At 45.5% G+C, this 17594-nt stretch overlaps 1 protein-coding gene across 5 annotated transcripts in view; it reads right to left on the reverse strand.

The window, feature by feature from the left end:
* Positions 1-17594, reverse strand: part of LOC106566912 (ankyrin repeat and SAM domain-containing protein 1A) — a 113421-nt gene that overhangs the window by 26828 nt on the left and 68999 nt on the right. Inside the window, exons 14-17 of one of the 5 annotated variants that reach the window (XM_045693156.1) lie at positions 15415-15929; positions 10082-10090; positions 9294-9401; positions 783-852 (exon numbers count right to left, since the gene is read on the reverse strand). In XM_045693156.1, coding sequence (XP_045549112.1) covers positions 783-852; positions 9294-9401; positions 10082-10090; positions 15415-15929 — 702 coding nt within the window. Of the gene's footprint in view, positions 1-782; positions 853-4631; positions 4680-9293; positions 9402-10081; positions 10091-15414; positions 15930-17594 lie in introns of all 5 variants that reach the window. The other 4 variants (XM_045693153.1, XM_014135506.2, XM_045693154.1 and 1 more) reach the window with 4 other exon arrangements.

A 17594-nucleotide genomic window follows, 5' to 3' on the forward strand; every position in this document is an offset into this window, starting at 1 on the left:
CCATCTGGCAGTCCAAAGGATGAATCTGGGTTTGGCGGATGCCAGGAGAACAACTGTAAAGTTTGGTGGAGGAGGAACAATGGTCTGGGGTTGTTTTTCATGGTTCGGGCTAGGCCCCTTAGTTCCAGTGAAGGGAAATCTTAATGCTACAGCATACAATGACATTCTAGACAATTATGTGCTTCCAACTTTGTGGCAATAGTTTGTGGAAGGCCTTTTCCTGTTTCAGCATAACAATGCCCCCATGCACAAAGCGAGGTCCATACACAAATGGTTTGTCGAGATCAGTGTGGAAGAACTTGACTGGCCTGCACAGAGCCCTGACCACAACCCCATCGAACACCTTTGGGATAAATTGGAACGCCGACTGCGAGCCAAGCCTAATCAACCAACATCAGTGCTCGACCTCACCAATGCTCTTGTGGCTGAATGGAAGCAAGTCCCCGCAGCAATGTTCCAACATCTAGTGGAAAGCCTTATCAGAAGAGTGGAGGCTGTTATTGCAGCAAAGGGGGGAACAACTCCATATTAACACACATGATTTTGGAATGAGATGTTTGATGAACAGGTGTCCACATACTTTTAGTCATGTAGTGTATATTAGAATAGGCTTACTTGAAAATAAAGGAGCAGGGAATTTAAGTATGGATGTTCTTAAATAAAAGTGACAGGGGAAATTTTACCTGTACCATCTTCACTAAGTGGAATAAGTGGATGAATTGCATATGCAATTATAATATCTTTAGTCATGTAAAATGCTTAGGGTGAGGGACTCATCTTACCTGGGGTAGAGTACTGCTGGTCTCTAGAGAAATCAATGCCTGCTCCAATCAATGTCATGATCTTCTCAATCTGAGGAGGGGAACAGAGCAGAGTGTCAGAGGAAAAGACAAGATGGCTGCCACACCTCTCACCACCAAGGGGACAAGAGTTACCCCCATCCATTGAACCCCACCACCGCAGTACAGTAGCCCACAATGAACCCTTATCAAAGCAGAACTTGGCTATCATGACTTCACATAAACACTGAACACTTTTAAGAATGGTAGACAAATCATGTACAATCTTGCTGGCCAGACTGAGGCCTGGGGGCTGTGTGAAGAGAATTGGCTAACCTGTTAGTAAGAATTGATACAAAATGACTATGTGAGTATCATGTTACAACTGTATTTTTAGAGGGACTGCAGCGTAGCCTGGTTAACTTCATTTCAAGTCTTTGCAGCCTGCAGTCAAAACAATGTAACAATGTAGCTAGGCTTAATATTACATCATGAGTGAGCGAGCCATTTTGTCATTAATTCATTTCTAGTAATTAATGGCAAACTGAATCAGACTTCAGCGGAACAGAAGCCACATTTCACTGGAGAAAAGGAACTGGGGTTGCGTCTTAAAGATGACGGTGGTTTTATTTCCCTACGCCTGGGACCTTCGGGTTTCCTGCTGTCTGCTTTGTAAATTTACAATAGACCACAATATGACCACCACCACCACCACCAGGCGATACATGCAAACCCAAGAGACACTTGTTACTGAATAGATCACAACTGAGCATGCCTCTGACACACACAGTACACACCTTCCCCGTCTCATGCATCATCCCCCTACACTACAGCCATGATACACGGGTACACAGATAATTCACCCATGCACATGAAAGCAAACCCATACACCCCCACGCAGACACCCCCAGAGCCATCTCTTGACACCCATTCAGCAGCACAGCGAAGAAACAGCAGCAGTGGACCGTACAGCAGGGAGATTACACCTGTCACACACACCACAGACCACTGTCACAGCCCGCCCTCCTCCAGGCCCGGCCCTGGGATGGGGACAGAGGAGGGCCAACAAAGACTGCTGTCAGAGCTGTCAGCCACTGTCAGCCAAACACTTTCATCTCCACCATACAGGATATCATGTGCTCTGTCATGAGAGACAGACTCTTTTCCTACATGAGGCCCCTTTTTCCTAGTTTGGAACGGATGGTTATTTCACGACTGACACTTCATTTTATCAGTGATCTGTGATCACTTTGAATGAGAGAAGTCATTTCACACAGGACAAATTTTATGGTTTTGATGTGAAAATCCTTGTGTTTGATGATGCGGTCAAATATCATCAGTTCTTTGGCACAGTAGTAAAGAAAAAGGCTACAACTTTAAAAGCAATGGAATTTAGTTGCCTAAAGCACTTTATGGAAGAGCCCTCTTTATTATTTTAGACTGCATCCATGTGAGAGGTCAGATGCCGGTTCTGATCCCTCCTCTCTCAGAGATCACGTCAACATATTGTCTGATCCCTCCTCTCTCAGAGATCACGTCAGCATATTGTCTGATCCCTCCTCTCTCAGAGATCACGTCAGCATATGGTCTGATCCCTCCTCTCTCAGAGATCACGTCAGCATATTGTCTGATCCCTCCTCTCTCAGAGATCACGTCAGCATATTGTCTGATTCCCCCCTCTCTCAGAGATCACGTCAGCATATTGTCTGATCCCTTCTCTCTCAGAGATCACGTCAGCATATTGTCTGATTCCCCCCTCTCTCAGAGATCACGTCAGCATATTGTCTGATCCCTCCTCTCTCAGAGATCACGTCAGCATATTGTCTGATTCCCCCCTCTCTCAGAGATCACGTCAACATATTGTCTGATTCCCCCTCTCTCAGAGATCACGTCAGCATATTGTCTGATTCCCCCCTCTCTCAGAGATCACGTCAGCATATTGTCTGATCCCCCCCTCTCTCAGAGATCACGTCAACATATTGTCTGATCCCTCCTCTCTCAGAGATCACGTCAGCATATTGTCTGATCCCTCCTCTCAGAGATCACGTCAGCATATTGTCTGATCCCTCCTCTCTCAGAGATCACGTCAACATATTGTCTGATTCCCCCCTCTCTCAGAGATCACGTCAACATATCGTCTGATCCCTCCTCTCTCAGAGATCACGTCAGCATATTGTCTGATCCCCCCCTCTCTCAGAGATCACGTCAGCATATTGTCTGATCCCTCCTCTCTCAGAGATCACGTCAGCATATTGTCTGATCCCCCCCTCTCTCAGAGATCACGTCAGCATATTGTCTGATCCCTTCTCTCTCAGAGATCACGTCAGCATATTGTCTGATTCCCCCCTCTCTCAGAGATCACGTCAGCATATTGTCTGATTCCCCCCTCTCTCAGAGATCACGTCAGCATATTGTCTGATTCCCCCTCTCTCAGAGATCACGTCAGCATATTGTCTGATCCCCCCCTCTCTCAGAGATCACGTCAACATATTGTCTGATCCCTCCTCTCTCAGAGATCACGTCAACATATTGTCTGATTCCCCCCTCTCTCAGAGATCACGTCAACATATTGTCTGATCCCTCCTCTCTCAGAGATCACGTCAACATATTGTCTGATCCCTCCTCTCTCAGAGATCACGTCAACATATTGTCTGATCCCCCCCTCTCTCAGAGATCACGTCAACATATTGTCTGATTCCCCCTCTCTCAGAGATCACGTCAGCATATTGTCTGATCCCTCCTCTCTCAGAGATCACGTCAGCATATGGTCTGATCCCTCCTCTCTCAGAGATCACGACAGCATATTGTCTGATTCCCCCCTCTCTCAGAGATCACGTCAACATATTGTCTGATCCCTCCTCTCTCAGAGATCACGTCAGCATATTGTCTGATCCCTCCTCTCTCAGAGATCACGTCAGCATATTGTCTGATTCCCCCCTCTCTCAGAGATCACGTCAACATATTGTCTGATCCCTCCTCTCTCAGAGATCACGTCAGCATATTGTCTGATCCCTCCTCTCTCAGAGATCACGTCAGCATATTGTCTGATTCCCCCCTCTCTCAGAGATCACGTCAGCATATTGTCTGATCCCCCCCTCTCAGAGATCACGTCAGCATATTGTCTGATCCCTCCTCTCAGAGATCACGTCAGCATATTGTCTGATTTAACCTCTGGTTGAGACTTCATGTTGCCTAGAGGCACAAAATGACCATCTACTGCTCTCTACCACTACAGTAGACTCATTGAAAAAAGAGGTGGGAGTTATCCCAAATTATACACATTAGACCAGAATAATGGACGTTGATTGTATGTGCTTTTTCCCAGTTTGTACAAAGGTGAGTGTCAGTTTTTCAGGTCAATGCACAAAGAACCGGCCTGGCCTCTTATGTAACCTTAAAGTGGAAGAGGAGAGTGATGCATTAGCCCCACAGGAGAAGACCACCTTGGAAATCATTTTAATTGGATACCTTGGCCAGTTTGACACTTGAGGCCATACATTATTCCCAGCAAGAAGATAAGAGTGGAAATTAGTGTTGAGAGTGATTACTGTTCAATCATCATGGGAAGATGAAGCTAACAACGATGGGCGCAATAAAACAAGGTAAATACGAAATGTCTAGCAATTGAGCACAAGTATACTTTGAGGAATCACACTCACTAGGTTGCTTGCCTTGCATACAAAGCAGTGAACAACAGACTACAGGTTAGACTGATGAGTTACAAGAGCATCCCCAAAAAGGTTCTTCCCAAAAAGAAAAGTCCTATTCACCTCCATCAAAAAGAAGAAGAGGAAGGCCCCACCACAGAAAGAGAAGAGGACCAGAAGATGTATGAAGGACATGCGCTCTTACACTTTCAAAGGACTGAGATCTCAGACGAGGTAATGTGGGAGGCATCTGCTGAGAGAGTGTCAGGTTGTTTTCATTTTCACATATTCATTTCTATCCACAAATCATTTTGGGCCCAGCAGTGCAAAATGTGTGAAACCAGACCAGTCTCCCGACATGAACAACCCTAAAAATGGAAAACATAAAACTAAAATCCCATATGGCCTTAGCAAAGGTCCTCATTGAAAAGAACATCCTGCATCAAAAACTGAACTGCAGCTGTGAGAGTACTTTGTTGACGAGCGATGCCTGGCTGTTTAAGGTCATAATGCATACTAGGTCATTACAGCATCAAAACCATTTTGTAAACTATGAACCGGCATCATATAGCCATCCTGCTGATCATTTAAAGAGCTATAGTGTGTGGGCGGTAATACTCTTCTGAACTCGTCTTTTCCATTATTCATTTTCAAAGTTAATCCCGATTACCTGCATGGAAGACACTGCATTTTCACTTCAATGCAGTGTGAAAGATAGAGATGAGAGAGAGAGAGAGCATGAAAGAGATCAAAGTCATTTCTATCTCCCAATTCTAACACCCTACACTGAGGAGCAACACAGTCCATACAGAACAATAACCAGCCTCACCGTCATCCAGACAGATCAGAAACAGCGTTAACACTCACAAACCTCTCCATGCAGTGCCATCCGAGATGGCTCTCTTTTTTACACTCCAGGTGTCAAAAGAACAACAATACTGCAGCTAAAGGCCCTGCTGACAAATAAACATGTGAATAGCATAACAATCACGAGCAGAAAGACAAGCGACAGCTTGGGACTTTTTATGACAGCTAGCGACACGCTGGCTGACTCAGTCAGGTGATTTGAAAGAGCGGGGACTAAACTTCCCATCATCATCCGCGGCGTCTCCATAGCAGGCAACCTCCATAGTGGCGCTCCTCTCTGTGTGCTCAGTAAGGATGAGGCAGATGCTCAAAAGAAGGGGGACAAGAGGGGTTAGCATGTGGAATGTGGGGGGGGGGGTCCCCCTCTGTTCTCTCTGCCCCTCCCTCCTCATGAAGTCGTCCGCTCCGTGGCGTTGGAATTGATATCTTCACAATGTACACAGCACGGAACGACAGGCCCCTCCTCCCATTGTATATCGCCATGCTGATGGGAAACAAATCTCTGCAGATAGATAGGCTATGTATGCGTTCATGAATGTGAATCCACTGAACCATCTTGACACTCATGGACGGTGATATTTATTTTCAAACGGGACAGGGTTATTATATAGAACTCACTCGGGATAGAGGAGTGCTGCTAATGAGAAATAAATACAAATAATGAGAACAATGAACTTGAACAACAGCTAGAAGTAATAGCCATAAATCATGCTGGATAAAAGACAGGAAGGGTAATAAGGACATTAACATTGTTCGAGGCTATTATTCAAAAGGACACACTGTATTTTCCAAATATCTATTTATAGCTAGTGCAAAATATATTTTCTCACTCGTGTTTATAACCAACATTGTCCATGGTCTCACTGGCTTCACTGTAAAATCCCTTCCCTTCCAACCCTTATGTTGTAATTAACAGGAGAGGTGGATAAAATCCCCCTGTGGAGGAATGCTGTAAAGTGGATACACACAACTCTGTGGCCTGCCCAGATAAAGATGAGAGGACTGTGGCTTCATTAAGGGCTCCGGGCTCTGTGTTTGCCTGAGAATAAAACCTTGGGAGTGTCATCAGTTCCTAGTAATGAGCAGTGTTGGACAATAGACCCCAGCAGCCTCTGTCTCTGTCTGAGTGGCTGTACTGTACACTGGTAATCTGTCTAGGAGCTGTGGCTCTCAGGGGAAAGTGCTGGACTAATCTCATGCTACATCCTCGGCTCTTACGGAGGAATCTGCAATCTATCTCCTCCCTTCAGCCGCAGGACATCACCCTGACCCCCCCCTCTAGTATGAGACCCCCAAGGTGCAAATAGCAGTGATTGGTGATATCACACAGATGTAGACACACCAAGCTGAGCTCCTAAACACACACAAGTAAGTGTGTGCGCTGTGCAAGCACCACTCCAGTCACCCAAGTCATAGACTGTTTTCTCTGCTACCGCACGGCACGCGGTACCGGAGCTCCCAGACCAAAAGGCTCCTCAACAGCTTCTACCCCCAAGACATAAGACTAATGAACAATTCATAAAAATCACCACCAGACAATTTACACTGACATCCCCCCACCCCCTTTTGTACACTGCTGCGACTCGCTGTTTGTTTGTTACCTATACATAGTCACTTCGCCCCCACCTCCATGTACAGATTACCTCAACTAGCCTGTACCCTCCGCACTGACTCGGTACCGGTGCCCCCTGTATATAGCCTCGTTATTGTTAAACTTATATTATTACTTTTTATTTTAGTCTACTTGGTAAATATTTTCTTCTTCTTGAACTGCACTGTTGGTTAAGGGCTTGTAAGTAAGCATTACACGGTAAAGTCTACACTTGTTTTCAGCGCATGTGGCAAATACAGTTTGATTTGATTTGATTCAACCTGGGGATTTCGGTTCACTCTATCCAAAATAGAAATTGTATATGGCAAAGAGGGGAATACCTGGTCCAATCCACTTCAGAGGCTGCAGGCCTTGACGGGCAGGTCTAATATACTGTGAAAGGTTGAGTAAATAAATCCTGATCTGAGCTGCAGATATAACAGCCTTCTGGTTCCTCAAGGTAGAGCATATAGACCAACACACAACCAAGATGGCTTCTCACTGGGACAGATACTCATGAAACACAGCACAGACTAGAGAGAGTTAATATCAGAGAAGAAGAACGAGAGCTGCAGAGCAGTGTGGGGTTTTACAGATTGAATCCATACATAGACCTAGAGAGTATCCCATTGTGAGGGATTCTAGTCTCTATGAGCAGCATCTGCCTGATAGAATAACCATGGGTCAGAGGTCAGCACGGTGTTAAAGGTCAACAGCTAAGGAGGAAGGGGGTTTGCTACCAGGTGGGAAGGGGGTTGGTCAGAGTGATGCAAAGAAAAAAATGGAGAAAGAGAGAAGAGGGAGAGAGAGCAGAGAGGAGAGACCAATCAGAGAGCCTGAACACAAAGACAACCCCCTCTAGACTACACTGATGCATGCACAGCAGCTATCAGCAGTCCCCAGAACACTTGATATATCACGGTAGAACAGTTCATTCCAAGTTTATTGGTCATGTTCACAGATTTGCAGATGCAGCGAAATGTTTGTGTTTCTGGCGCCAACAGTCCAGTGATATTAAACTTTGCTAAGAGCTAGAAAATGGCACCATCTTGCCATCAATGACTTGCAAACTTCGTATTAATGTCTTCCACTATCTCTGAAGTAGAGGTCTTCACAGATCCATCTGTACCCGAATACCCGAGAACCGATCCAGGACTCGAGTAGGTCCGGATCCATTGTTCTAAATAATGTCATGGGTCTGGGTCAGATCTGTTTTGATTGTCATTGGTCTCGGGTATGTGTAATTTTAACTTACTTGTCTGGAAGGACCCATATAGATCCGAACGCGACTGCTGCAGTAAAGAGAGAAATTGTATCATGTATGCTGCTGATTTTTGCTTTTGTTGGCCAATCATAAGTCATCAAAGCAGCAATAGGCTACAGTCATAGAGCCTCCATGTGGGGCAAATGTTGGGAGATATCTAATCAATGGAAGATGGAATTAAAAGTTAAAAGGGAAGGATAGACGACAACGACCCAGAGCCAACAGGTAGGCTGCTACATTATATTCTGAATGGAGTTGATGTTTCTAACCTTAACGAGCTTCTCCTGGTTTGATGCAGTCCAGACAGGTACCACGTAATCATACCTGGGTTATTTATCATCCACTATGGCGCAAGTCGGCCTGGTTGGTTGCTGTCTCTCCCTCCCTCCTGTTCTCCGTGTCACTCGCTCACCTTCCCGGTAGCCAAACAGCATGGCTCCTGCTAGAGTGTCACCTCTCTCTACCTCCTTTCCCTGGCGCTTTATCAGCTCCGGTTAATAAAGTAGCTTAAAACATGTTATTTTCTGCTGCTTCCCTCACTCGGATCGGAGAGGACCAGGTCTGGATGTCCTCGGATCCGGATGGGAATGCATATTTGGTCCGGATGGGAAAGCCCCATGTCCATTTCAGAACAGATCCAACCTTTTGGCCCCGTGATGGCCTCTACTCTGAAGCTCAAATCTGCACAACAGAATGGAATCCAACTACAGAGGACAACTGCCAAACATGGTCCAAACTAAAAAAAAGAGGGAGAGGAGAATGAGTGTACTCTCTATCCTCCAGCCACTCAGCAAAGAGTTGAAGTCCGTTAAATATCTTCAGAGGATTGTCTGTTCTATAGCCTACATCTATAGTAGTGATGGGGGAAAGAAAATCGATAGTTACATATCGGGATATTATTTTTGACGATATATCGTATCATCTCGACAATATTGCAATATTATTTTGCACGAGATGCACCCCCAACAAAACTCTAGTACTTCTGTTCATTTTTAAATAGGTAGCCAATTTGTTTTCAGCATTTTTATTTCCATGACTGATGTAAACTTTTCTCATCGCTCTCTCTTGTCCATTCCAGCAAACATATGGTGAGCAATATGTTAGTGTACAGAGTCCCCCACTGGCCATCCCCGGTGATGACACACCATATAGAGTTGGGTTTGATCTGAGTAGCATGTCCCACACAGCATGAGGGATTCAACGCTCTTATCATCCAGGGTCTCCAATGCTCTCATCTCAGGCACACAGAGAATCTGTGAAAAGAGCTTAACCATCACGAAACAACCAGAGTTTACATTCAACATGCCAACAGATGCAGAACAATATCATAGCAACATGGATATAATCCCAAAACACAGCCTGTGGAGTTTAAAATGACACAGAAAATAAACCTTTAAAGATCCCGTTTGCTTTTCCCATTTTATACTCCAATTTCAAGTAAATGAAATGCAAAAGAAAATATTTATCTGGAAACTAGGCCTATCCTTAAGGGGGCAATCAGCATTTGCTACATTCATTTTTAGACTTATAAATTAATTATATATACACCCGTTGATTCTTGAAGAATTATAACTTATAAATGCCTCATGAGCTAGTTCAACTATCATACTCCATGAGAACCCCAAATATAAGCCTGTTTTACTCCAATGTTTGTAAACAAAGTAAATGTAAACAAACACCAATCTTTTGATATTATGGATGGTCAATCCTTGCATCCATGAATTTCTATGAAATTGAGAGTGATCACATTTCTCCAGCCCCATCACTCAGCTTTTTACTGAAACAGTGGTGGGGTGTCAATTTGTTATTGTTATAACTGCTGATTGGCCCTTTAAAGAAAGATCTACACAACACAATGTATCAACCCCATTAATGGCAGGTAAATGAAAAGACTTATGAGCTGCGCTGTGTAAATCAGATAATTGATACTCACAAAGGCTGGCTTCATAGTGGTTATTGGATCCGTGGGGAGCGGGACAGAAAACGAAGCAAAAGTGAAGTGGGCTGTTAGGTGACTGCCCTCTCTTCTCTAGTGTGTCAATATGTCTCTCTCTCTCTCTCTTCTCTTTCTCTCTCCCCTCCCATCTGTGGGCCTACTCTAACTGGCCCACACAATGTGCCCCCTGGATTGTCATGTTCAATCTGATCCCAAGACCGAGACAAACCTGCATTAGCATGCGCCTTAAACACAAGCACACACACCCGCCCTGACACACACACCCTTAAATGCAGGCACGTAGGCCAAGACCTCATGCAAGTCAAATCTCCTTGTTTCCTCGCAAGTATAGACAGGCTATAGTTGTGTGTGTGTGTGTGTGTGTGTGAGTGTGTGAGAGAGAGAGAGAGAGAGAGAGAGAAAGAAAAGAGGGTGTAAGAAAAGGAAGAGTTAGCAGACCCAGACACACAAAGAAATAGCTTTTTTGGTGTCCTGGGACCTCTCGCCCACACGCTGTCACCCAGCTCAGTAGAGTGTTCCAGAGCAGCCAGCCGTGACCAGCAAGATGGCCGCCTGCACCCGTTAGCCGGGATGCTTCTCTCATCCGCACAGCAACAGAGAGAGAGACAGGAGAGAGGGAAGGAAACAGCAATAGAGAAAAGGGGAAGAAAAAGTGCCCTACTTTCAGAGGATAGGCTATTCACAGACTTGTAAAAATACTAAACAAAAGGGCAAGGAAGCTTCTAAAACAACCAACCGTTGTTAGATTGCCTGCCTACTGCTTCCATTTGCAATGCATTTTCCATGAATGGTGTGGTGCAATGTACTTTCCTGACTGATGTTTTCTTGAAAGGAGAAACATATGAGAGAGTCTGTGTGCTTCAGTTCTCCAGAGCAATGATCTCTGGGATTCAGAGTTCATTAATATTAACCCAGCTCTTCTGGGACTACAATAGGTTGAAGAGTACTGCAGAATTTTTTATATTCTTCTCTTTCAATCATTTTTTTCCTCTCACTTTTTCATCTAGGCACACTTTCAAAGAAAACTGTAGAATAGGTGATGTGTCAGGTGTACTGAAACCCAGGGCAACCCTTCCTGGGTGACAGAGAACCGCAGCCCTAGTAATAGTCCACCCACTCCTAGTGAAAGAAAAATTGATTAACTATTCAATAGACTTAAAAAGTCAATGAATAATCATGAAGACGAGGACATCAAAAATGCAACAACAAAAAAATGAATTATTTCTTGCCACATAAAATAACTTGCATAGGCTACATGCTAATTTGTGTGATGCGTTGAAAGGCAGCACTGGGCTGTTATCTTGAACACTGCAGCTCAGAGCTTCTGCATTATGTGGTTGAGCAAACTGTCAACAGTGTGGCAGCTCTTCAGGCAGCTACACCACAAAGAGAGATCCTATCTGACCAGCTGACAGTCTGCAGGCTGAGGGGGTGACAGAGAGAGTGACAGAGAGAGTGACAGGGAGCCTGTACATACACAAGCAAGAAGGCAGTGATGGGTGTTGCCTGCCTGGGACACGTCAGGTTCTGTAGGAACTACGATCTTTGGTAACCTTGACATGAAGTGTCAACGACAGATATCCAAAGACGCCACTACTTAAAAGGTGGTACAATAACTCAAAACAGATCAGGGCATTCAATAGACCACAGAACCTAAACAAGGCGTCCTCCTATCACCACCTAGCAGTGGTTGAAAAAGTACCCAATTGTCGTATTTGAGTAAAAGTAAATATACTTAAGTATCAAAAGTAAAAGTACAAATAATTTCAAATTCCTTATATTAAGCAAACCAAACGACACCTTTTTCTTTTTTCAGATAGCCAGGGGCCCACTCCAACACTCAGACATCATTTACAAACTAAGCATGTGTTTAGTAGATCAGAGGCAGTAGGGATGACCAGGGATGTTCTCTTGATAAGTGTGTGAATTAGACCATTTTAATGTAATGCTAAGCATTCAAAATGTAATGAGTACTTTTGGGTGCCATGGAAAATATATGGAGTAAAAAGTATATTTTTTCTTTCGGAATATAGTGAAGTAAAAGTTGTAAAAAATATAAATAGTAAAGTACAGATACCCCAAAAACCTCCTTAAGTAGTACTTTAAAGTATTTTTACTTAAGTACATTACACCACTGTCACCCATGTTTAATATGACTTAATTCACAGCCTGCCTCTAGGAAAGGCCACATAATATCTCCCCGCGCCACGCCTATGAGGTGAGGTGCTAATCAAACAGTGGGTAATTACAGCATAGTGTCTGATCTGACTCCTGTCTCACTCATAACGTAGGCTAGCCACAGAAGCTACGGTATTATCAGGAGGCTATACAGTCTCATATTGCTGAACGTTTCAGCCGGAGAATTAAAGATTCAAGCAGCAAGCTGTTTCAGTCTGGTGACCATTACCCACTTGGGCCTGACTGCTCTACACTACAGGAAGAAGAACCTTAGTGATAATCGTAATACGGCCTGCTGGAGGTGACCGGAATGACAGAACACTTTGAGCTAATGGGACAAAGTTCATTCCGCGCATCTTCTAATGGACTGTTAACTTTGAGAGAGCATGCAAGTCTTGTTAGTCAACTGAAGTAACTCGATATTGGAAAACGGCGCATCTACTTGGAAGGTGAACTCTGAATGACCTTGACGACGGTTGTGAAGCAGACCGTTCAGAGCAAACATTTCAACAGTTGCTTCACGAAAGTAGGGTTTATGTAATCATTTCTTACAGTGGTCTCGTCTTACAGCTGTGCAAACAGAATTTTATGAGTGGGGTCATCGTTCAAAAGTCTGTTCTCTTCAGTTCATCTTCACCCTCCACTCGACCAGAGTATAATAGCCTTTCCAGATGAGGGCTATTAAATAGGTGAGTATGTTGAGGAGAGGTGTCACTGGCTCAGATAAACAGGGTTCTGAGATAATGACCTGTGGTTCAGTTCCCTGAGTGGTGGTGTGTCACACTCACTGACTGCCCCCCCAATTCCTCTCTACAGCTGTCGGCTATAATACTGGGGCTGAGTCGGAGTCAAATGTGAGTCCGAAATGACACCCTATTCCCTAGGCCTATACAAAGCCCTGGCCAAAAGTAGTGCACGATATATAGGGAATAAGGTGCCGTTATGGATAGAGCTTTCGCCTAGCTCTTGTTATCATTCCCCTCAGTTGAGATGGAGGCGGGACACCAAAAGGTTATACTTGGGGTCGATTATCAATTATTTTGGATGATGGAACAAAAACAACTTTCTCCTGCTCCGCCACCCCTCCTGGTGAGGTCAGGGAAAGGGGTCCTCTATACTGAACAAAAACATAAACGCAACATGGAACAATTTCAACGATTTTACAGTTCATTTAAAGGAAATCGGTCAATTGAAATAAATTCATTAGGCCCTAATTTATCGATTTCCCATTACTGGGAGGCCCACCCACATGAGAGACTAGACCACCCATTGGGGAGCAAGACCAAGCCAATCAGAATTAGTTTCCCCCCACAAAAGGGCTTTATTACAGACATAATACTACTCAGTTTCATTAGCTGTTCGGGTGGCTGGTCTCAGATGATCCCGCAGGCGAGGAAGCCGGATTTGGAGGTTCTGGGCTGGCGTGGTTACACATGGTCTGCAGTTGTGAGGCTGGTTGGACGTACTGCCAAATTCACTGAAACGACGCTGGAGGCGGCTTATGTTAGAGAAATTAACAAATTATCTGGCAACAGCTCTGGTGGATATTCCCGCGGTCAGCATGCCAATTGCACACTCCCTCAAAACTGTGGTATTGTGTTGTGTGACAAAACTGCACATTTTAGAGTGACCTTTTATTGCCCCCAGCACAAGGTCCACCTGTGTAATGATGATGCTGTTTAATCAGCTTCTTGATATGCCACACCTGTTAGGTGGACGGATTATCTTGGCAAAGGAGAAATGCTCACTAGCAGGGATGTAAACAAATTTCTGCAAAAAATTTGAGAGAAATACGTTTTTTTTTGTGCATATAGAACATTTCTGGGATCTTTAATTCAGCTCATGAAAGATGGGCCCAGCACATTACATGTTGCGTTTATATTTTTGTTCATTATAGAAGTCTACTGCTGTACAGGACACTCAAGGTCAGACACACAGGCAGGCTCTGCTCCGGCCACCTGCATACTAACCACAGAAAAGATGAGCCAAGATATCGACCCCACCTCTAGAGTTGTATAAAGGAACACCAACTGACCGCAGAGCAACGTGATCTGGTCACTGTGGAGAGGCTGCTACTTGAGCCCCTGGCTTACGCTCTCTGCCTGGCATCACAGATGCATCATGGCATGATTCTGCCACAGACAGAATAGGGGAAGGGAGTCATGTGGAGCCGTTACATTGACAGTTTGCAGACAATGAATTTAAATACTGAATCACTAAATAGAGGGAAGTGTAAGGTGGATTCAACGATCCATGCAGATTGCATCTCAAAATGCCATAATGGTGCAGTTACATGCATTTACAATTTGTTGCAGATAACAATTATTGTAAATGGCTCCATTTTAGAATACTGAATGAAAAGAGTGTGTGTATTCCAGGCAGCTCTATAAACAGTGTGCCCATCTCCAGGGGAACTCAGGTTAGGTTGGAGTGTAACGCCATGGCAACCCGAGGAGCCGGGGTCAGTCCTGAATGGAGGACAGAGCTGCAGCTCAATGGCCCTCTCCTCCTCTTACTTTCCAACCTTTTGTCTAGGCCTATCTCTATCCTGTTACGTTTTCCGCTCTTCCTCACTTTTTATCCGCGTCTTTTCGTCACTTCTAATCTCTCTCGTTCTCTCCCCGGCTCTATATTCTTCGTTATCTGCCCCTATGACAGGCTATTTCAGTTCTGAATGGCTGGATATATAAAATCAAGAAAATGATCTTCTCACCGACAGGATGACTTACTGCAGTGATCGACCGGATTGGGTTCCTATTCCAGCAGGGTTATTATGCAGTTTTCAGGCAGAAAATGGCAGATATGAATGATTTCATGAAGGAGAGCTAACTTGGCTAAAGAGAGCGATTTGTGTGGATATCACTCATGCATGCCTAATGTTCCTGACGGTAGCTAAATACAGCAGCTAAATACAGCAGCTAAATACAGCTTAACCCCTCCAACTCTATCTGGAAACTCCATGATGAGGTCTAGAGTCACTTCAGACACTATGGTATAGAATTCCCCCTTGATTCCTGGCTTATAGTGCTGGTGGGCTTGAGTTCTTTCTATGGTAGAGGGCATGTAACTGTATCAACAGCAACAGCCATATAATAACATCTAACAAACTAACAGTGACGCTGAGCTCTTACCTCGTCCCATTCAGAGGCGAACGAGGGCGACTTCTCCAGCCTCTTTTTGGCTGCGCTGCAGTCCGAGACGGACTCACTGCGGCTGCCCAGCCCTCCCTCCTCCTCGCTAGGCGGCGACACCAGCAGGTCTGAGTCCGACTTGGAAAAGCTGCGAGCCAGCTTCAAATCGCCAGGGGGGCGCATCCTGCCAGAAGGCACAGTCCCAGACCCAACGTCCCTGTCTCTGGGCTCCCCCTTGGACACGGTGGCATAGATAGCTTTGGGGTCACAGTCTGTCAGGATGGCAGACATGTTGATTGGATTGTTTGGAGGAGGCGGAGCTTCTGTTGCTTTGGCGGGTGCAGTTGGAGCTGGCGCCGGCGCCGGCTGTTGGCCTTGGCTGGACTGTGTCAGTACTCCACCTGGCAGGCTGCTGAGGGACTCCTCCCGACAGTCAAAGACGGGCGAGGATCCGTGCAGGAGGCCTGTGAACACTTCAGGTACTGCGACCAGGTCCTGGCCGAGCAAAGAGTTATCTGCAGAGTAGAGAGGAGAGAAAAAGTTAGGTGGAGCTTCCTAAAGAAGAGGAAGCAGGGAGTAAGGAGTGGTGCACCCGAGCAGGCAGGAGGCCGGATTGAGACTGAGGGGAGATATCTAGCAGGGCTAATAGGAACAACGCCCACACAGCCCCAGAAACAGATCGGTGATTGTTTTCAAACGGGCATGAGAGAGAGGGAAAGAGGGAGAGGCGGTTCTAGAGAATGCTGTCCGAAGCACTTGGAGAGTTACAGAATTCCAATCCCAGCTTGCAGCCATCTGACATCTCTCTGGGTGCTTGGAAGTTTGTTACATTACTCAATGCACTGCAGTTCATTCACTCTTTCCACCCCTGTCTCTCTCTGTCTCTCAATCCCTATGAGCTAACCAGCAGCAGCCCCTGTATGAGGTCAGGTTCCACAGAAATTATACAGCACTGACGAATCCCATAAGAAAATCAGCAGAGGAAGAAACAGGATATGAGCAAGACAACAAGCATACTGCATATACTGTGCGTGCGGGCACACACACTAAAACACATAGACACAGACAGACAAACATGAGAACAAACAGAACATTATTTCGCCGCCTTGATCTATAGTATGAAAACAATCCTGTACAGCAGATTCAGTTGAAAACAATTCACTTTTTACCTTACAAAAACAGGTTCTCTCTCTCACTCTCTCTCCAAGGAGCTACTGCCGCCCAAGCCTGTTTTTCCGCCATCAAATCACAGGTTGAGAGTTGAGCCAGGTTGTGCCTCTGTTCCCCTTCTGCCTGTCAAGCTCCCCCCTCTCTCCCACCCTGCTAGCTATTACTTCATGAGCCGGAGCTATGTTGAAACAAAGCTGTAGCTGTATGACTGACTAGCCCCACACTGGACTGACTAGCCCCACACTGGACTGACTAGCCCCACACTGGACTGACTAGCCCCACACTGGACTGACTAGCCCCACACTGGACTGACTAGCTCCACACTGGACTGACTAGCTCCACACTGGACTGACTAGCCCCACACTGGACTGACTAGCTCCACACTGGACTGACTAGCTCCACACTGGACTGACTAGCCCCACACTGGACTGACTAGGCCCACACTGGACTGACTAGCCCCACACTGGACTGACTAGCTCCACACTGGACTGACTAGCCACTGACTGCAGCTCCGGGAATGGAAACTCTGGGATCACTTGATCCACTCGAAAGTCTGACTCTTTGCCACAATTCTGATAATTAGGCTTCGGAGTCTGACACATGGTAAGTGTTTGTGTGTTGGAGTAGGGTGGGGGGCTGCTCTGTGCCGTACTGCCCTGCGTGTGTGTGTGTGTGTTCTCACTGCCACTCTGACATTCAGGGTGAGAGGGTCGTGGTGTTTGGTGACAGGGAAACTGGGATGGTGTCAGTGAGGTAACAGCGGGGCAGTGATCCAGTCGCTCTGTTTTAGTTTTTCCTTCAGAGCAGAGGACAGATAGACCGGCACTGCAGTTACACCAAGCATTCTCTCTCAAAAGGACATAGGGTTGCCAATACCATTGTCATTCAAACAACCAATCAAAGGGATATATTAAACTCTATAAAGAGCTGTTGCGTTAGAGATGAATATCTGTCCAGGGGAAACAGTAACAGTTACTCTCCCCTGTAAGTCAGCTGGGTGGTGATGAATA

Source organism: Salmo salar, chromosome ssa13, assembly GCF_905237065.1.
Source record: "Salmo salar chromosome ssa13, Ssal_v3.1, whole genome shotgun sequence".
Lineage (NCBI taxonomy): Eukaryota > Metazoa > Chordata > Actinopteri > Salmoniformes > Salmonidae > Salmo > Salmo salar.